At 40.8% G+C, this 22,043-nt stretch overlaps 1 protein-coding gene across 1 annotated transcript in view; it reads left to right on the top strand.

The window, feature by feature from the left end:
* The first annotated feature begins 21,135 nt into the window (after positions 1-21,135).
* Positions 21,136-22,043, top strand: part of LOC126009123 (plasma membrane ascorbate-dependent reductase CYBRD1) — a 30,069-nt gene continuing 29,161 nt past the window's right edge. The window contains exon 1 of the mRNA XM_049773494.1: positions 21,136-21,342. Within this exon, the coding sequence (XP_049629451.1) occupies positions 21,156-21,342 (187 nt within the window). The 5' untranslated portion in view covers positions 21,136-21,155. The remainder of the gene's footprint in view (positions 21,343-22,043) is intronic.

Below are 22,043 nucleotides of genomic sequence, written 5' to 3'. Positions count from 1 at the left end.
CTAATGCAGATAAAATAACATTCAATCTTTTACCATTAAATATATTATCTATAAGTTATTCATGTAAGTTCTTCAATTTAAGGACCTTTCCTTCAATTCCTGTTTTCCAAATTTTATGGGATATTAATGTTGGAATCTATAAAAAATCTGTAAAATGCCCCTTTATGGCATCTATTGAAATATTTTATAAGTCAAATAATTTTTGTACTTCTGCTTTTTCACATTATATCCATTTTACAATAATCCATAAAATTTACCATTACATTTGTACTGTAGTATATATTAATAGTCTCAAGTTTATTCTATTGAGATGACTTTATAATTTCTGCATATATTTTTCCCCTTTGCCAGAGGTCTTATTCTCATAAAAAGAATTCAGCAAGGTGGACTTAAAACCTTGCGGAAGCTGTAGGCATGTTGCCAGCCTCTCCTTGTCTTATCAGTTCAGAAAGTTTATGTACTAAATAAAACTATATATAAAGAATAAGTCAGTTAATATTTATCATAATGCTTTTAGACCTTGCTCCACCACAGAAGTGATAGAATTTGTAGTCAACTAAAGTCATAAAGTTTCCACCAATGAAAAACTTATCTGAGGACTCTAGCACCTCAGGTAATTAACAGACATCTATCTATATGTTGATTCTCAAAATTATTACCAATTAAATATTTTCCACTAAATATTTTAACAACAAAAGGCATTTGGCTCAAATATGTATATTTAAATACTTTTTTCTCCGCACAAGAAGACGATCATTTTTATTTCCTTTTATGTTATATTTAATATGTGGGGACAGCGCCAGGAATTGAACCCAGAGTTTCACACATTCAAGACATTCTATTCTATAAGGGAGCCTCATTCCCAGAACTGAGTCCTATTTTAAATACAGTTTTTGTATTTTGTTTTGTTTTGTTTTTGCTTTAAGCAAAGAATTCCATAGTAATTCTCAAGATTTAGTTGTAAGAGTAACAAATAGTAACAAAGTAACAAATAATAAGTAACTACTTACCAACATATTGAAGCCAATACTGCAATTTGTGTTAAGCCACAACCTATGTTAAGTTGCCAGTGGTACACACCAGCCTCAATGTGTTAAAGCAGTTACTTTCTAAAAATCACTTTAAAGTCATCCTGACTTTCCATTTCCTTGGCTTTATCTTTCTCTTTACACACACACTTCTCTCTCTCTCTCTCTCTCTCTCTCTCTCTCTCTCTCTCTCTCTCTCTCTCTCTCTCTCTCTCTCTCTCTCTCTCTCTCTCTCTCTCTCTCTCTCACACACACACACACACAAGACACTGAAAAATAATTATATTTTCCATCTAAAACCCTTCCCAGTTCTTTTCTTGGCAGGAAGTAGGTTGGGTTAAGTTCAGGTATACTGGAGGTATGTACAAAGCAAATGCTTTATCCACTTTTATTTCTCTGTAACCCCCATCCCCACTTCTAAAGTCTGTCATTACACAACATTTCCTAAAATATTTGTTGCTGCTTGATAATATAATGTGAAATTGAAGCAGTCCTTCTACCCACTACTATAATGTAACATCCTAGATTCCTCAGTCTCAGAGTTACCAGTTGGTCTCCTAGTCAGGTCGTTTCCTGTTTGCCTTTATGCTGGGAAGTGTTGGCTGCCTCTGTTACTTTGGTTGGGAATCATTTTATAATGGATTGTCCAAACTCAAAGACACTTTTGAGAGTGCCAGGAAACATAATTAATCATTATCCCTGGACATCAGGCACAAACCAAGCCTCTTCTCAGTCTTGTTTTCTCATTAGAACTAATAGCAATATCCAGAAAATTATATCTACCCATTTATATATTGTCATTTCTTTTTATTCAGAATCAGGATGTGTCACCTCAGTCACCTCAGTGGCTTTTTGGGGGTAGGGTAAGAGCAGGAGATGAGGTGCTAGAAATCAAGCTCCAGCCCTTTGAACTATCTCCCTAGCCCCCTTAACTTAATTTTGATTTGTGTGTGTGTGTGTGTGTGTGTGTGTGTGTGTGTGTGTGTGTGTGTGTGTGTGGTTTTTGGGTCACACCAGGCAGTGCTCAGGGGTTACTCCTGGCTCCATGCTCAGAAATTGCTCCTGGCAGGCACGGGGGACCATATGGGACGCCAGGATTCGAACTGATGACCTTCTGCATGAAGGCAAACGCCTTACCTCCATGCTATCTCTCCGGCCCCTTATTTTGATATTTTTAAAGCACAAACATCTTTATTTTTCAGGAAATTCAATTTTTCTTTTGTCTCTTTTGCTTTTAAAGTCATATCTAAAAAAAAAAAAAAAAAACAACTACCTGATGTAAGGCCACAACATTTTACTCCTGGTGTTTTTTTTTTTCTAAGAGTTTCTTTTAGGTAGCTCCTTACTATATTTAAACTGATTATTTTAACATGTAATTTTGGAATGTGGGGTTTAAAGTTAATGCCATTTACTTTCTTACTCCTTATCCCTGCTACCAGGAAAAGAAGTTTTGTTCAAACCAGATTCACCAGTGTAAGGCTAGAGGGAAAGATGAGCCTGAGGGTTTCTCGAAGGAGTCAGTGAAGAAAGGAGGCCATAACCACTAGCTTCACTTGACGCTGAAAAAGTAAAATCTCACCCACTCCTGAAGAGGAAGAGTCAGAGAACCCCAAGGGTACTACAACATACTAGTCCAGATCAACCTCAGGAGCTAATCTGTAATGCAGTTCTTAAGTTTCCCACAGGGCTCATGTGGATGTAGTTTTCATGTTTTTTCTATAGCAAATGAATATACATCTTGTACTCCTGTGAAATTAATACCTGTTACTTAAAAGTTGGTATCGCCAATATCAACAGCAGCTAAATAGTGACTTAAAGACTTATTTGAGTCTCTGAGCAATCATTAACTTTTCCATATCTGACACAGTTTTAATAAGACACTATGATAAATATTTCAAATACTTGGAATGTGATATAATACACTGAAATGTTGAAGGTTTCTCTTGAGTCAACATAGGGATGGGCTTGCTAATATGCACCAGAAATGCATATTTAGACACAGTTAACAACTGACTTATCTCATGAGTTTGCTCATTGAACTCATTAAGTGCTCTATCCACAAAGAATAACACTGTTAACTGTGTTTTTTATGATATGAAATAAAACAAGATGTATTTCAGTAACTATTGATACGTGCTAGAAGAAATGTATTGTTAGGCAAAGAGGTATAGTTAGTAATAGAGTGCCTAAGTTAATTAATACTATAATTAAAGCAAAGTTTTTCGTGCCTGCTGATGTTAATTTGAAATTCTTTAAACACCATAATTTACAAAATTGTTCATATTATAGTTTTCAGGCATTCAAGTTCCAATACTAATTGCACCACCAGTGAGACCATCCTTCCACTAATGTCCTAGTTTCTCATCCAACCCTTAAGCCTAAACTCTTAGCAGACACAAATTAATTTATTTTATATTGCTTGTTACAAAATGGTAAGTGGATTAAAAGGAACAGTTTGTGGTAGGAAGCTTGCCACAAAGTGCCGAGAGTGCAGTTAGAATAGAGAAGGTTCTACTATGAAAGTGACATGCAGGGCATCCCTTCATTAATGGTAGTACAAACCACCATATCAATAGCGAAAAGAGAGGGCCAAAGAGATAGCACAGCGGTGGGACTTTTGCCTTTTCTGTAGCTGATCCAGGACAGAAGGTGGTTCGAACCCTGGCATCCCATATAGTCCCCCTTGCCTGTCAGAAACAACTTCTGAGCGTAGAGCAAGGAATAACCCCTGAGAGCTGCTAGGTGTGACCCAAAAACAAACAAATGAAAGAAAGAAGATGAGAGAATAAATAAAATGCCTGTCCCAAAAGCAGAGGGGGGAGAGAGAGTGGGAGAGAAGAGAGCATCAAGGTGGGTGAGAGGAAAACTGTTGACATTGGTGGTGGGAAATGAGCACTGGTGAAGGTTGCTGTACGTTGTGATTGTAAATCAATATTGAACACAGCTTTATGAAAAATAACTTGTCAACAATCTTATAATCACGGTGCTTAAATAAAAAATGTTTAAAAGAAATCCTGTATTTAGGTAAGCTTATAAGTATACAGTCACTGAAAATAATTCTAATAAACAATTATTTAGAATATAGGACAGTGGCTATTTTTTTATTTTTTTGGTACAGAAATAGAACCCAAAAGACCTTATACCTGCAACGTATGTACATTTCTGCTGAGCTATATCCTCATGTCCTATAGTCATTGTGTTTTAAATACATAGAACATAACTTATTGTTGAGATTTGAAATCTTTATAGGTGATTCAAGAAGAAACAGACTTATTAGGAGGGAAAAACATTTGCAAAGGACTGCTTTTCATGGTAAAACATTCTAAACTTAGGATGAAGTAGCAAGGATCCAAGATGTAGAAATAATTGTATATATCCTATTTGAGATTGGACTATGTTAGGATATGATAGAGAATAGAAAACCTGGGTATCACAGCTCTATGAACTGCCTTGACATCACAGGCATTATCACTTAAGGAAGTAATTGCAATTGAATTGTTTTATCACAGTGCCTTTCACATGTCTGGGATTACATTTCCAAAAAGAGGAGTGTGGGAATTAGTTATTTTCTGTAACAAGATCCCTCCTAGTTCCATTACTGCTATAAAATTTAATATATTCAAATTTGAAAAGTAAATCTTATCCTCTCTCTGGATGAACTTGTGGGTCATCTTTTCCTAATCCTTTTTACATTTAAAACTGTAGTTTATGTGGAATTGATTCTTACTTATGGTGCAAAATGAGACATAACTCTTTCCCCCATTCATAAAATTATGAATGCCACCTTTTAAATGTCACTTCATTGTAAATCAGATGTCTATATAAAGACTCTACTTTATTCCAGTGGTGCTTTTTCTGGTATTTCACTAATGGCATAATATTTTTCACCCCTTGTTTTTGGGGTCAGACCTGGTGAAGCTCAGTGGCTAGTCCTGGCTCTTTGCTCAGGATTGACCCCTGCCAGTGCTTAAGGGATCATATTACAGTTCCTAGGGTTAAATCAAGGTTGTCCAGATGCAAGGTAAGTGCTTTATCTCCTATACTATCTCTGGTCCTGTAGTAGTGTCTTTTTTCCTAATAGTATCTTACTGTAGATTTATAGTATATCTTAATGTCTAGGGAAGTACATCCTCATACTGTATTGTTTCTCAAAGTAACATGGTTATTTTTGACTTTACATTTTCATTTTGTTTAGCTGCTTATTTTTCCCCTATAGTGCCAGGATCAAGTTCCAAGGTCTCACAATTGCAAAGCAAATGCCCTACATCTGCACTACATTCCCAGCCTTACGCATACATGTTAGAGTCTACCTGTTAATTCCACAAAGCACACTGATATTGTGTTGACTCCATAGCTAAGTTTAAAGAAAAATAAATTATAATTTTGAGTCTTCAAATGCAGGCATATTGACTGTCATCCTTCCACTTAAAAAAGTATAAATTACTTTATTTAAAAACCATGTATCATAGTTGACATAGTTGATCAAAATACATATGTTTCTAGGTAAGTAGGTGCAAAATTACTATAAAAGAGAGAAAGAATAAAAGTAAAAAAAAAAGAGCATGGCAACAAGAAAATTGTAAAAATTATGTATCTTGCAGTGATGTCATTAAGTCATTGTCAGAAAGTTTGGTAAGGTTTTATTGCTAGTTGATCATTATGTTACTTCCTTTTACTATCTTTTATTACTTTCTTTTATTACCTTATGTTTCTGATCATTAGGTGGCTTCAACTATACAATGGCATCTAACTTGGTGTTTTTCTATTAAACAGCAATAGTATTTTTAAAAAAAAATTGGAGTTGTCACAGGGTCCAGGAATTTCAAGCACTATCATTGATACTGTGGCTTATTTTCAGCTTCCAGGGTTTTTAGAAGTATAAGAATGCAGGGGGAAAGTACCCACACTCACTCTAAAATAATCCTGGTGATATCAACCCACATACTGGCATACCTGGAGTTTTAGTCTTTGCAGAGAGCCATAGGTAAGCAGTGAGGCAGGGCCTTTGGCAAAGTAGGAATTGTGTGTGAGTGATGTGTGCAACAGGTATGGCTTCAACAGGGCAGGGGCCTGGCCTGACCTGACCTCTCCTCCCAAGATTGCCAGCTATCAGCTGTGTTTTCATTGTACCCATAATTTTTCACAGCTTGGTTCACAACTCTTTTGAGAATTGAGTGAGTTTATGGAACTAGCGAATACAGGCATAGTGACTGTGTTTGTCATCTCTCCACTTTTTATTTCATTTTTAATTTCTCTAAAAATGTGTTTGATATGTAAGAAGGTAATCTATATATTGATATGTATGAAGGTATTTTGTATATTTGTTTAATGATATTTTAGTGTTAATGATCAAACCCAGGGTCTCACACATACAAAATATACTAAGGTACATTACCACCCTGTACAGCTTTATTTAGATGTATTTTATGTAATCTAATGTGATTATTAGATGTAATTTTAATTTCTTTTCTTTTTTTTTGTTTTTTTATGTAATCTAATGTGATTATTAGATGTAATTTTAATTTCTTTTCTTTTTTTTTTTTTGGTTTTTGAGCCACACCCGGTGACGCTCAGGGGTTACTCCTGGCTATGCGCTCAGAAGTCGCTCCTGGCTTGGGGGACCATATGGGACACCGGGGGATCAAACCGTGGTCCGTCCTAGGCTAGCGCAGGCAAGGCAGGCACCTTACCTCTAGCGCCACCGCCCGGCCCCTTTAATTTTATTTTTTAATTTTTGATACTAAACTAGGAAATTTAATTTTGTTTCATTTTGTTTCATTTTTATTTGACTCAAACACAGTCATTCTAGATTCAGTCCCTGGCACCACATATGGCCTCATAAAGCACTTTCAGGTGTGATTCCTGAGCACAGAGCCAAAAATAAGCCCTGAGTACTGTTAGATGTGGCCACAAAACCAAAAGATAACTAATAAATAACTATAGTAAATGTCCTTTTACCTAAAACTATAACACTCAAAAATTAATGTAATCTGGGGCCAGAAGATAGCAGAGCAGTAAGGTGTTTACCTTGCATGCAGCCGACCCTGGACAAACCCGGGTTAGATCCCTGGCATTCCATATGACCCCCAGAACCTGCCAGGAGTAACCCCCTGAGCATCACCGGTGTGGCCCCAAAAACCAAAAAAAAAAAAAAAAAGGAAATTAAAGTTATCTTGGAAACTCATTGCGGTTAGAGTATGTGAATGTATTCTCAGTTTCAATAATATCTATGCAAAGCCAGAGAACTAAGGTTTGGCTTCTGGATCATTAGACATATCCGTAAGAGATATTTTCATGTGTTTAACTTGAGCTCGTCATGCACATAAAAGATAAAAAAAATATCATGGGGGCCGGTGAGGTGGTGCTAGAATTTCTGGAGCACATGACTACATGACACCTCCGGAGTTTTTACTGATACTCCAGTAGGAATACACCAAATTAGATGTCAAAGTAGCATAAAAGCCATCAAAAGTTAACAAAACCAGTAACAAAATGGTCAACTAGGAACAAAACACTTAGTCAATCTTCACACAGTGACTTAATGATCCCATTGTGAGATATAATAATTTTCACAAATTTTCCTTAGCTAAAATATTTTTAATCTCATTACCGGGGCCGGCGAGGTGGTGCTAGAGGTAAGGTGTCTGCCTTGCAAGCACTAGTCAAGGAAGGACCGTGGTTCGATCCCCCGGCATCCCATATGGTCCCCCCAAGCCAGGGGCAATTTCTGAATGCTTAGCCAAGAGTAACCCCTGAGCATCAAACAGGTATGGCCGAAAAAAACAAAAACAAAACAAAAAAAAATATATATATATCATGAAAAATAAAATCATGAGTGAGAAAGGGTGGGGGTGAATACCATAAGTTCTCAATTACCTTCAAATAAGGACTATCTCATGCAACATATCTAAGCAAAATCTGACCCAGAGCAAATTAGAAGCTTGAAAAAGAAATACCATATTTGTTGGCAGGTAAAATCTATGCCAGAAAGTGCTGTGTTTTATTCTGAGCCAAATTGGGGTCTTCAACTTACTGCTTTTCTGACTGCATGTAGGCAAAAAATCAATTTTCAAAATTCTGTAGAACAGGAGCTGGAAGTTCACTAGAATCTTGTTTTATGCCTTCATATCTAAGTAATCATCCTGGCGTGTATAAAATGCACATTTCTTACCAAAGGGATGGGGAGAAGAAGTTGGAGTTGTTTCTGGAAGGTGGATTTGGAACAGGCTGGACCCTGGACTTTATCTAGTTAATCACAGTGGTTTAGAGTACAATAATTCTTTTTATTTTTTTCCTCCATGTCCCCCATTCACAATATAGACCAGGCAAAGGGTCTGGGCTGGGGCCCGGAGAGATAGCACAGTGGCATTTGCCTTGCAAACAGCCGATCCAGGACCAAAGGTGGTTGGTTCGAATCCCAGTGTCCCATATGGTCCCCCGTGCCTGCCAGGAGCTATTTCTGAGCAGATAGCCAGGAGTAACCCCTGAGCACCGTCGGGTGTGGCCCAAAAACCAAAAAAAAAAAAAAAAAAAGGGGTCTGGGCTGAGGTGTATATGGGGTGCATTTACTGTACCTCCTCTTTCTATATGTTGCACTGGTGAAGGGTTTTTTTATATATATATAAAAAATTTTTTTCAAAAGAAAAAAAAAAGGTAAGGCCTCCCAATGCTTACCACAGATGGTGTTCTTTACACTGACTGTATAACAGAGTACAATAATTCTCATGGCATACATTGAAGGACCTACGCTAACAGGTTAACAGAAAGAGCATCCAAAAGCTATGCTCACAACAGTTAAAATGAGTCTGAATTATTGCCAGTGTAAAACAATGTAATGAAGTCTAAGAACCATTTTCCCTATACTTCACTCAATAAAAAATTTTCAATTTAGGGTGTGCTGGAAGATAGTATAGTGGGTAGGGTACACCTTTGCATGAGTCAACCTGTATTTGATCCCAAACATCTTATATGATCCTCTGAATCTGCCAGGAGTGATCCCTGAGTGCAAAGCCAAGAGTAAGCCTTAAGCACAGCTAGGTGTGACTCAAAATCAGAAAAAAAAATCCTTTGAATAAGATTTGGATGTAGAAGTGAAACAGAGGGTATACTTATGTTTGAGAGACTTGAATAGGATCAGGTACTATTAGATCATTCATTCAGGTACTGTTGCAGCTCACTCATATTGGACATAATCAGCTGCTTCATCTCATTAGAGAGACCAAAAGGCTGAGTAGGCAGTAATTCTAATTGGATCTTTATGAAAGAGTATCAAGGCCCAGAAGACCCAGATCCTACCAGATCTTCTCTTTAAAATTACACAACTCTTTGTTTGGTTTTGGTTGGTTTTGTTTTTGTTTTGGCAACACCCATTTGACACTCAGGGGTTACTCCTGGCTCTGTGCTCAGAAATCATTCCTGGCTTGGGGTGGGGGGACCATATGAGACACCGGGGAATCGGACCTTGGTCCGTCCTAGGCTAGTGCTTGCAAGGCACACACCTTACCTTTAGCACCAACACTCCTGCCCCTAAAATTACACAAAACTCTTGGCCCACAAACATGTACAGTCCTATGGTAATGTGAGTTAGATCTTCTAAAAACCTTCCATATCTCAGCAGTTGAGTATCTGGAAGCAATCAGAAGCCAGTGAAGTTAAAGTATTATCTGAAGACAGCATGGTTCATAATGCATTTCTAATTGTAGATTTTAGTTTGAAGCAAAAACCAAGAACACTTCTAATTGATTTCCTCTTTTTCACATAAAGCAAGATGCAAACAGGGTGAAGGATGGTGGACTTACATCCTTGAGAGCTCGTTCATGGTTCTGAGAAGCAGCTTATACAGGAAAAGAATTGGGAAGTCTTTGAGGAAAGGCAGGTTCACCCAGGGATGTTCAGGGTAGTCTCAAGCATATTAGACATGTCTGCATGCCCCCCCAACCTCCTCCAATATTCCTGAACCTTTGAGCACCACTGGGGTGGTCCTGGTAATCTTTGGTGCATGAGATCAAATAGTGCTGTCTCCTCAGGAACTATCATTGAACTTTTGGGGTTGACTAAGTGAGAATCTCAGGAAATGGCCCCAGGCTTCCTGAGCATGCTTGGGAGCTCCCCAACCCCCACCACATCCTCCAAAAAAAAAGAAAGAATATTTTCTGATAAGCTTTTGCAGCAAAGACAAGATAGGGAAACATTCTTCACATTCTCAACATTCAAATTCCAGAGGAAATTTTCATTTTTAATTTAGAGTTCAGCTCTTAATTCCTTTGGGGCCCAGTTACAAAGAATTGCTTTTGCCTCATGTTAGAGGAGAAAAAAAATAGTGCTACTGGAGTAAAAAAGGACTTTTTATCTTAGTATTGTCTGGGATAAAGTCACACAAAGTTTACTCTGATTCTATTTCAACACCAGATATGGTCCCCCTAGCACCACCAAGAGTGGCCCCTGAGGAGCAAGGTATAGCACCTGAGCACTACAAGGCATGGCCCTTATACTCAAATATTCTATGGCTCTTTAATCAAAATAAATACTACAAGTAAATTTTCTTCTTCAGAAAGAAATAAGCTGCCTAATGTCTTCTTTTTCTTGCTATTGTTATATGGGGCCACACGGCTTCTAAACTTTGTGCTTGGTAGTCACTCCTTGCAGTGCTCTGGCGGCCATGTGGTTTGGGAGATTGAACTCAGCATGCACTCTACCCTTGAGCTATCTTACAGCTATCTTACAGTCTTCTAAATGTCTCAATAGTTATCTTGTGCTAACCAGACTCCGAGTCACAAAGACAACACAATTTATGTTTGTTTGTTTGTTTGTTTGTGCTGGCCACACCTGACGAACTCAGGGTTTACTCCTGGCTATGCGCTCAGAAATTGCCCCTGGCTTGGGGGACCATATGGGAAGATGGGGGATTGAACTACGGTCCATCCGGCCCCAGACAACACAATTGTTTTTTTGGGGTGTTTTTTTTTTTTTGGTTTTTTTTTTCTTTTCTTTTTTTTTTTTTTTTTTTTTTTGGTTTTTGGGCCACACCCGACCTAGCTCAGGGGTTTCTCCTGACTCTACGCTCAGAAATTGCTCCTGGCAGACTCGGGGGACCAAATGGAATGCTGGGACTTGAACCACCGTCCTTCTGTATGCAAGGCAAACGTCCTAACCTCCATGGTATCTCTCAGGCCCCAAACAACACAATTTTTAATGAAAATCACTCCTATATGGCTAAGAAGTGGCTTCCCTTCATGAATATATACTCATAGGATGAACTTATCTGACCAACATCTAATCAACAAATAGAATTCAGACGTGCTAGTCAATGCTGATAAAACCACTACTCGGGAACAGTAAAAAAAAAAAAAAAAAAAAAAGGACCACTTTTTCATTAAAAAAGAACCCTATATCCCTTCTGCAGATGCTGGATGTGGAAATCATCTACTTAAGCATATCATATTTTTACTAGAGTAAGTAGAACAGGATCCAAGTCTGTGAAAATGTGTAAATTAATTTTTGTGTGTCTCCAGTGTGGTTTGAAAATAAACATGTTATATATAAAGGAATTAATCTGACTGAAAATTAAAGGACTGCTTTCTTCTTTTGTGTTTATGTATGTGGCAATTTGGGGATGTCCATATCTGGCATTGCTCAAAAGTTATTTCTGGCTCTGTGCAAGGAATTACTCCTAGCAGGCTTGGGGGACCACATGGGGTGCTGGCGACTGAACCTGGGTCAGCTGCATGCAAAGCAAGCACCCTGTGCAACTGTATTAAATCTCTAGCACCTAACAGACTCATTTTTCTCAACACCATTTATCATGTACCTCAGTCCATTTATTTCTTTATTTTTATTCCTTTTTGCTATAAAAATTGTTATCAAATAAATCAAAAATCTTCATGACTCATTTCAGTCTTTTCCCTTTTGTGAAGGAGTAACACACCACAGTATTCAGAAGCTACTCCTGACTCTGAGCCCAAGAGTAAACCTTGGTGGTGCTGGGGGACCATATGTGGTGCCAGGGATCAAAACAGCATTGGCCACATGTAAGGCAATCACCTTGACTCCTGTAGAATTATAATATATTATTAACTTCTGACATCCAAGTATTATTCTCAGGCCCTCAAAGTCTTTGTCTTAACTATTTAATTCAACCCCTGGGAACTTTCTGGCTATTCAACTATAATATTTGCAAAGGGCTCTTCAGTTTATTTAAGTTACTTTTTAATGTTTGTGACCATTTATCAGGCTAGAATGAATCTACAGGTAGAAGAGGGTGAGGAGATGACCTAGCCATTGAATTCTAGTCTGTAAAAAATGTGTGAAGGAAAGCTAAGATATAAGAGAGCATTGCACTTATGATTATTGTACTTAGTACTGTACTAACCACATATAATTCAGGGTGGTGGTGACAGAGCAGAGACAGATGAGACTTGGTGGGCAGCATGAGCTGACCACCAATACCTAGTATACTATGCCAAGGAAGCCTTCTTCCTCCCTCCTCTCCCTCCCTCCTTCCCTCATACTTCCTTCCTTCCTTCCTTCCTTCCTACCTTCCTTTCTTCCTTCCTACCTTTCTTTCTTTCTTTCTTTCTTTCTTTCTTTCTTTCTTTCTTTCTTTCTTTCTTTCTTTCTTTCTTTCTTTCTTTCTTTCTTTCTTTCTTTCTTTCTTTCTTTCTTTCTTTCTTTCTTTCTTTCTTTCATCTTCCTTCCTTTCTCTCTCTCTCTCTCTTTCTTTTTTTGGGGGGTGGGTTTTTGGGTCACACCCGGCATCGCTCAGGTGTTACTCCTGGTTCCATGCTCAGAAATCACTCCTGACAGGCTCGGGGGACCATATGGGATGCCGGGATTCGAACCAATGACCTTCTTCATGAAAGGCAAATGCCTTACCTCCATGCTGTCTTTCCAGTCCCTCTTCCTTTCTCTTTCTTTCTTTCTTTCTTTCTTTCTTTCTTTCTTTCTTTCTTTCTTTCTTTCTTTCTTTCTTTCTTTCTTTCTTTCTTTCTTTCTTTCTTTCTTTCTTTCTTTCTTTCTTTTTTTTCCTTCCCTCCTTCCTTTCTTCTTTTTTTTTTTTTTGGTTTTTGGGCCACACCCGGCAGTGCTCAGGGGTTATTTCTGGCTGTCTCCTCAGAAATAGCTCCTGGCAGGCTCGGGGGACCATATGGGACACCGGGATTCGAACCAACCACCTTAGGTCCTGGATCGGCTGCTTGCAAGGCAAACACTGCTGTGCTCTCTCTCCGGGCCCCCTTTCTTCTTTTCTTCTTTTTTTCATTCCCTCCCTTCCTTCCTTCTTTCCTCCCTTCCTTCCTTCTTTCCTCCCTTCCTTCCTTCTTTCCTCCCTTCCATCCCTCCCTCCTTCCTTCTTTCCCACCCTCCCTTCTTTCCCTCCCTCCTTTCTTCTTTCCCACCCTCCCTTCTTTCCCTCCCTCCCTTCCTTCCCTCCCTCCTTCCTTCCCTCCTCCCTTTCTTCCCTCCTTCCTTCCCTCCCTCCTTTCTTCCTCCCTTCTTTCCCTCCTTCCTTCCCTCCCTCCTTCCTTCCCTCCCTCCTTCCTTCCCTCCCTCCTTTCTTTCTCCCTTCTTTCCCTCCTTCCTTCCCTCCCTCCTTCCTTCCTCCCTTCTTTCCCTCCTTCCTTCCCTCCCTCCTTCCTTCCCTCCCTCCTTCCTTCCCTCCCTCCTTCCTTCCTTCCCTCCCTCCCTCCCTCCTTCCTTCCCTCCCTCCTTCCTTCCTTCCTCCCTTCCTTCCCTCCTTCCTTCCCTCCCTCCCTCCCTCCTTCCTTCCCTCCCTCCTTCCTTCCTTCCTCCCTTCCTTCCCTCCTTCCTTCCCTCCCTCCTTCCATCCCTCCTTCCTTCCTTCCTTCCTTCCTTCCTTCCTTCCTTCCTTCCTTCCTTCCTTCCTTCCTTCCTTCCTTCCTTCCTTCCTTCCTTGCATTCAGTGATCACTCCTGCTCAGGGGATCAGATGGGGTACCTGGAATCAAATCTGGATAGGCTTTATACAGGGTAAGCACCCTACCAGCTTTACCACCTTTTCGGTCCCCATCTTGAAGATGTTTTCATTCAAGCTGGCATAACTTGAATATTAATTGAATTACATAGTTTGGTGTTTTTAGTTGTTCTTTATTTTGATATATGTGGGAAATGCATTGTTAGGGGAAGTTGAAACAAGAAAACCAATTGAATAGTTCTTTGCTATCTAGGCCTGATATGAGGGTTGCTAGAACTAAAGTTTTCTGAAACTAAAGATAAAGAGGAGTTGGTGGCATTCCAAGGGATAGAATGGATCCCTTGATCTGATGAAGGGCTAACAATGGGAATGAACTACCAAAGGCAGGATAACCCTCTCAGTTATTTCTGAAAAATAGACCACTGTAGTGTATAAATTTTAAGAGCTATGGAAAAGAATGATGTAAGATATGCTGACTAATATGTGCAGTATGGGCACTAAAAAGTAACCACAAAAAATGGAGGTTGAGAGGCAAAACATCCATAGTTGGAAATTCACTTTCCTATTTTCTGGTTGCTATAGGAATGCAATAATTAGAAAAGCAGCTTGAGAATCTCAAATCAAGATATGGAAAGATAATGCTTCCTACTCTAACTAAGGTGTATTCAATTTTCAGTAAGCATTAGTAATATTAATGATTCAATAAGAGCTAGTGATATATGTGAATAATTTATAATTAGTGATATTCATGATTAAGGTAAATGTTTATCATTCATTTTTTTTTTTTTTTGGTTTTTGGGTCATACCCAACAGTGCTCAGGGATTACGCCTGTCTCTAGGCTCAGAAATCGCCCCTGACAGGCACTGGGGACCATATGGGATGCCGGGATTCGAACCACCATCCTTCCGCATGCAAGGCAAACACACCTTTACCTCCATGCTATCTCTCTGGCCCCCATACATTCATTCTTAATGTGAAAGATTTTGTGATCTCCACATTAATGGAAGACAAAGGAAGTTTTCCTTATTCCAGGTACCTCTGTTGACTGTTAATTGCAATCTCAAGAGTTTACCTTAGAAGCAATATTTGTGACAGAAATTAAGTTAAATTATTTTGGGTCAAATGTAAACTTATGCTATTTGTTTTTTTCTTTCTAATAAGAGTTTTACCTGCTGACAGAAATTATAATCATGTTCAGAAAACCCAGGGAAGTTGGTTTAGGCTATTTGCAGCCTATTTATTTAGACTATTTATTTACTAGTCGATCAATTTAGAGAACTTCTGTGGTCTACTTTCAGTGTTATTTCTAGGACTGGCATAATTCATTCCATTACCAATTTTGTTAGGATTTGGGACCACACCCAATAGTGCTCAGGGATTACTCCTGGCTTTGTGCTCAAAGTTATTCTTGGCAAGGCTGATGGCACCATATGAGGTTCCAAGGATTAAACTCAGGTGTGCAGCATGCAGTCAACTGCCCTATCCACTGTACTATCGCTTCAACCCAGCATAATTTATTCTCACTTGGCAAAGATCCTGGTCTTTGAGTCAGATTCTGTTGAAATGCATTTCTGAGACATTCTACATGAGAATACCCTTTAAAAAAAATTCATCAGTGGGGCCAAGGAGATACCCCCTATTTGTTATTGGGTGTGGCCTAAAGGCGTCATTAACAGGACTATAATTACTTATTCTTGTTATTACACAGTCAAGCAAGGAGGCCTCCTTTGAAGATCTTCCAAAAGTAGAACAATGCTTTTGACTACTTGTTAATAATAGTATAGCCTAGTTTTTCATGTACTATAACATCCCATCCAAATAGTTCACTGTTCTTATAAAGTTTGATTTATGTGGAAGGAAGCTTGGTTATAAGAAAATGACTCCAGAGTATCCCTTCTGTGTCAACTTTCTGGCTTAATTTTAGGCTTTCCAGTCCCATCAATCAGTTCATAAATGCATTTTAAAATGCCTTTCCTCTGTCAACAACAATTATATATTGTATTCAATATATTTCAATTTTTTTGTATTTTTAATTTTTTAAAATTATATCACCATGACATACACAATTACAAAGTTGTTTATGATTGAGTTTCAGTCCTACAATATTCCATCACTTGCCCCTTCACCAGTGTACAGTTCCTGCTACCAATGCCTCCAGTTTTCCTCCCCCTATTGCACTTTTTTTTATTATTATGTTTTGTTCTGTTTTGTTTTGTTTTACACTGGGGCCTTGTGGATTTGGAAACTGCCCTGCCCATGACCAACTTGTTCTGAAAGGTTTGCTGGCCAACACATCTTTCCTCTACAGATCTTTCAATTCCTTGAACCCTCTAACTAACTTCTACCATCCATACAGGACAACACCCTACTCCTCATCACTATACAGCCAAGTCGCTGTGTTCTCCCACAGACCTATTCCCTTCTCCTCTTCTGGTAAATTGTTTAGTATTCTTGGGAAGATAGTAACTTTTTGCCTCTTTGAACTTCTTTTGATTGTGGCCAAATCCAAATAAATTCTATACTGCTCCCATTGCTCTCAGTATCCTGAGCAAGCTGAGGAGAGTTGCTTCCATAACTAGTCAGGTCAGCATTTCCTTTAGAGGAGAACACAGATATTTTTTACCCCTTGAAGACTATGCAGATGGAAAGTTGAGTCCTCCTATCCACACAGTTTACTGTTCTTTATTATTCCTATTATTAAGATTTCAGGTTTCGGGACCACATTGAATAGTACTTAGAGGCTATTCCTAGTTGTGTTCAGAAGTGAGCCCTAAAATTTCTTATAGTGGTGCCAAGGATCAATCCAGGACTCTTGAGATAGAAGATAAGTACCATCTCCTGCCTGGTACAGTTTGTAATTTGGTTTCGGGGGTCACACCTGGCAGCAGTGCTCAGGAGTTACTCCTGAGTTACTACTGGCTGGCTCGGGGAACCATATGGGATTCCAGAATTTGAACACCATTCGTCCTGGGCCGGCTGCTTGCAAGACATCCAGCAGTACTCAGGAGTTACTCCTGGCTCTGCACTCAGAAGTCACTCCTGGCAGGCTCGGGAGACCATATGAGATGCTGGGATTTTCACTGGAGTCTGTCCTGTGTTGGCCACGGGCAAGGCAAATACTTTACTGCTGTGCTGTCTCTCCAGCCCCTGCCCTGTAATTTTTAAACAACAATGACAAAAAACAAAATAAGCCTCAACCAGTTATTTTCCTAAAATTGATCACTGCCAAGGCTTGGCTTATACATAATGAATCATAGTATTAGCTGTACATATCTTAGTAATCTGAGACAACTTTCTGATCCCTAAATCTCTTGTCTACCACAAGGGGTGACAAGATGTCTGAGCATACTCTTCATATTTTTTACTTTTCTTCTTGCTTCATAAATATCCCACATGCATAGTGTCCCAAGAAGACAGACACCATTAAGTGGAGTTTAGGTGATAGAAGTATTAGGAGAAAGTATTTTCCCACTTAAATCTGTCAGGGACCTGCAGGAAATAGCCAGTTTGCACAGAGGATGGAACTGAAATGTGTTTCATCAGGGACCCCTTGCAGAAATGCAAACAAACTTCTGAATTCCTAAAAGGGAATGGTGATGACCAGGAACAAGCAAGAACAATTGGCCAGTCCAGCACTCAGACCTGCAGAAACCAAGGAAATTGTGCTACTGGGTCATGGCAGGGATATTGTTGCAGAAAAGAAGATGTTTATTTGAAAGTCCTTGGGGCAGAGTAGAATAAAACCACTGCAAAACTGTAGCCTGGCATAGGGGTGCAGTGGGATAAATAGATCAAACTCTCTATCTTCCGGTCCTTTCATTTTTCTTCAACACTTTTTAGGGGCCAAGGCCAAATGGAAGCTTACAAACAAGGAACCTGCTGCTATATAAGGAAAAAGAAGAGTGGTTGGTGATTGAAGAAATGAATAGAGGAGACACAAGCATTCACCTTTTGAAAGCTTAAAAAATGGCCCAAGGGACAAAGCAATAGCAATAGGGTAGGGCTTTTGCCTTGCACATGACTGATCAGAGTTCAATTCTCAGCATCCCAGATTGTTCCCTAAGCCTGCCAGTAATTTCTGAGAGCAGAGCCAGGATTGACCCTTATGCACTGCTGAGTGTGGCCCAAAAACAAACAAAAAATGGTCTAAGAGGGCTAGAATGATGGCACAGGGGATAGGACACTTGTCTTGCACTAAGCCGGGATGGTAAAAGAAAAAGTCCAAGAAGCCAATAAGGTAAATCATCATGTCCAAATCACACCAGAATACTGAACTCCTCAATGCCAAAGAAATGTACCATTGTTTCTACAAGAGTCCATAAAGAGTGGGATTTGGGTTATCAGTCTTTGTTCCTTCAACTCCACATCCATGTCTGGGACAATACAAATATGCATTTTTTAAAACCACGAACATTTAGAAAGGCTCTGTAGAGGGGAGAGAAACTTCCCCTCTATACACACACACACACACACACACACACACACACACCACAAGCACAAACATACAAACACACATACAAATAAGAAATTCTTTTGCTAGCACTGCTGACAGTTTATCTACTTTAATTTATTTGTAGTTTGTTTTGGGCTTTGAGACCATTCCCAGTAGTGCTCAGGGCTTGCAGTTTTCTCTGCATTCAGAGGTCACTCCTGGTGGGACTTAGGGAGTTATATGTGGTCCCTAGAATTGAATCTATGCTGAAGACATGCAATGTGAGCGCCCTTCCCACTGTACTATTACTCTCTCTGTAATTTTTCTAGTTTTAATATGTGTTTCAATGAATAATTTTTTACTGTCTCCTGAGAGAAACTTCTATTAATGAAAAACATTTTTTAAGTTAACACTAAACCACAAGATTATTTAGTGCAATATTTTTCTCTTTCAAATGACAAGTTTTCCCAAGTTAGGTCCTTATAGGACTACTTAAAAGTTGAAATTCTTGAGCAGCGAAGAAGGTTCAAAGGACTGGAGTATGAGCCCTGGTTTGATTTCAAATGTTCCTGGTTCCTGAGCAACACAGGGAGTGAATCCTGGACAGTACGTGGTGAATGGTCTCTGAGCATTGCTAGGTATAGCCCACACACCTATGCAAATACTGAAATTCTTTCTAAATGACTTGCCATTTCAAGATGATTCAATGTCATTCATATCTAGGTACATGTTTTCATTCTCCTGAGACATTATGTTACATGGCGTCTAAAGTCCTGGAGATTAGTCTTATCTTTCCACCTCACAAAGCAGAACAATGCAAGAACAATTGGGTGAAGGAGATGAAGAAGTTGACTTCAAAAACCTAACTACTGATAGGGGAAAGAATTCAAACAGAATTACAAGAGAAAAAGCACAAAGGAAAAGAAGTGGCCTAACAGTAGGTAGTGGTTGTTTACAGCATTTAGTATCCACCAAGCCTAAAAACATAAGATAAGGTGAGTAGTTCTGCTTTTTCAAGTCTCTTAGCAAGCAAAGGCCCACAATGAAGAAAGGAGGAGGGAAGGAGGCCTCTGAGAGTAGATCAATAGTAACAGAGTATTGGGATCTTCTTAGGCTGAGATCTATTATATCACTTAGGGTGCGGTTTGACAACTGGCTTTGTGTGGGAATAATTATCTGATTCTTGAGGAGCCAAGAACTGAAGGTAAAAAGGGTTAAATGTGGGGTAATGATGGTTGGGGATGAGGGAGTAAAGGACTAGACATGAGCTTGTAGGGCGGTAGGCAAGGGCAGAATATAATATGGACATTCTGCATCTGCAAAACATACTTAAAATCTTAACTTTGCCATTGAAAGTCACTCATACTTCCTGTGCACGCTGGGGAGCTTGGCGTGGCCAAGTAATGTAGAGTTTTACTAGCCAGAGCCCTGCTTACTTTCTCAATAGTAGAAAGCACCAGCATTTTTCTGATCTATAGGAATGGTGACAGTAAAGCTGGAAAGAGGCCAGGAGGGAGTGTTATGTCCTCAAGATAAGACTGATCCAAATAGATGTGGACAGATGTACACATTTTGGGGGGGGGGGGATAAGATTATAGCGGTGCTCAGGGCTTTCTCCTGGTCAGTGATTACTCCTGGCAGTCTTCAGGAGACAAGATAAGGTACCAGGGGGTCAAACCCAGGTTGGCTCCGTGTATGGCAAGTAAGCGCCTTATCAACTGTACTCTCACTCTCACCCCAGTTTAGCATGCTAGGATGTATTTTAATCATTCAAGAAGTCCAGGGTCAAAAGGTGGTGTCTTTTGTGACTCTCTCAAGGATAACTGTAGATAAGTTTCCTTGTTCAATAAGTTCAAGCCCAGCCTTTTTCCCGGGTTCCTCCTTGGTGTGTCCTTGGCATCAAAGACTCTATTCCATGGGAACGAAAGTACAGTGGGTGGGGCTCTTGCCAATGTGGGTTCCATTTCCCTCACCAATATGTTCCTCCCTCCAGGAGTAAGTCATTAGCACCACTGGGTGTGGCCCCAAATAAAACAAATCCAAAAAGAAAGTTAAGGAGTCTGGGGGTGGGGGGGGGGGGAAGGAGTGCCTAAAAGGTTTAAGTCACCAAAACCATCCCACCACCACCACCACTACTAAGACAGTGCTTCTCAATTATTTTCTGTCATGCCCCCCTAGGAAGAAGAAAACATTTTCGCTCCCCCTGCTTGATTGTAAATAGTCTCTTTATTAAAAAAAAAAACTTTAACCTGCAAAACAAAACTATATAAAATAATTTGAGCTGATTTTTTAATCAGAGGTGCTGTCTGGATTAATGGCTACAGTGAGCACGTTTTGCAATGCATAGCTTTTCGAAGCTGGGTTTGAAGCAGGACAGCAACTCTCAGAGACATACAGAGACATAACCACGGGGCTTAGCTTGTTATGACAGTGTTTAACAAGTTCAAAGGCGCCCCCACTATTTGAGAAGCACTGCACTAAGGGAACCTCTCTCCTGTGACCCGAGAATGCACCCCATGCCTAGCTCAGAGCCCCTGCAAAATAAGACAGCGGCAGGCTGCAGCAGCCCTGACTCCTGTCCAGCAGCAGCCCTGACTCCTGCCCAGGGGCGTCTCTGCAGGCTCTGAGGCCGGCCCACTTGGGGCGCCCGTCGTGGGGCGTCCCAGTCCCGACAGGCCGGAGAGAGGCCCCTCCTCCCGGGCGGGGACAGCGGCCACCATCGCATCGCCGCCCGGAGCCCCGCCGCTTTCCATGGGCGCTGAGGGCCATGGAGGGCTACTGGGGCTTCCTGGCGCTACTGGTGTCGGCGCTGCTTATGGGCTTCCTGGCGGTGGTCTTCTCCCTCATCTGGGTCCTGCACTACCGCGAGGGGCTCGGCTGGGACGGCACGGCGCTCGAGTTCAACTGGCACCCGGTGCTCATGGTCACCGGCTTCGTCTTCATCCAGGGCATCGGTACTGGGCGCCGGGGAAGGGTGGAGGGTGGCGGGGAGCGGGCAGAGGAAAGTGGGGCTGGCCGGCTCCACTTTGCTAAACTCTTTATTTTTGGGAGGGGGGCACACTCGGCTGCGCACAGGGGTTCCTCCTGGCTCTGCTCAGAAATCGCTCCTGGCAGGCACGGGGACCAAATGGGATGCCGGGATTCGAACCACTATTGGTCCTGGGTCAGTCGCTTGCAAGGCAAACGCCCTACCGCTGTGCTATCTCTCCAGCCCAACTTTGCTGAACTCTTTCCAGTGAGTTGCTTGGTCTCGATGGACTCGTGCTAAGGGTAGGATCGGCGCCTTTTGGCCTCGCTCCGGCGGCGGCTCTGGGTTTCGTGACAAGTCTTCCTGGTGTTTGGGGTGAGGCCTCTGGCTGGGGAGCCCCAGAGGCTGCGGACTGGGAGTGGAAGGCCGCGAGGGGCAGCGGGGTGGGGGCGTGCAGGTGCGTGGATTGGTCTCTTCTGGGAACACCCCTCGGATGTCACTTCTACGGAAAGGGAAAACTCAATAAGTGTCGGGAGTTTTGATTTCGCGCCCCCTCGGGCATTGTGCAACTCGGGGACCCAGCCCGGGGACGCCGGAGCGCAACAGGATCGCGTAGCTGCCTTCCTGGTTCTTGCCCTCCTGCGTGTAGTTTTGTTTGTTTGTTTGTTTTTGTGGGTGTCTGAGCTG

The sequence above is a fragment of the Suncus etruscus genome, chromosome 5, assembly GCF_024139225.1.
Source record: "Suncus etruscus isolate mSunEtr1 chromosome 5, mSunEtr1.pri.cur, whole genome shotgun sequence".
Taxonomy (NCBI): domain Eukaryota; kingdom Metazoa; phylum Chordata; class Mammalia; order Eulipotyphla; family Soricidae; genus Suncus; species Suncus etruscus.
Note: the sequence above shows the minus strand (reverse complement) of the source record. Positions and strands in the feature narration are given on the sequence as shown.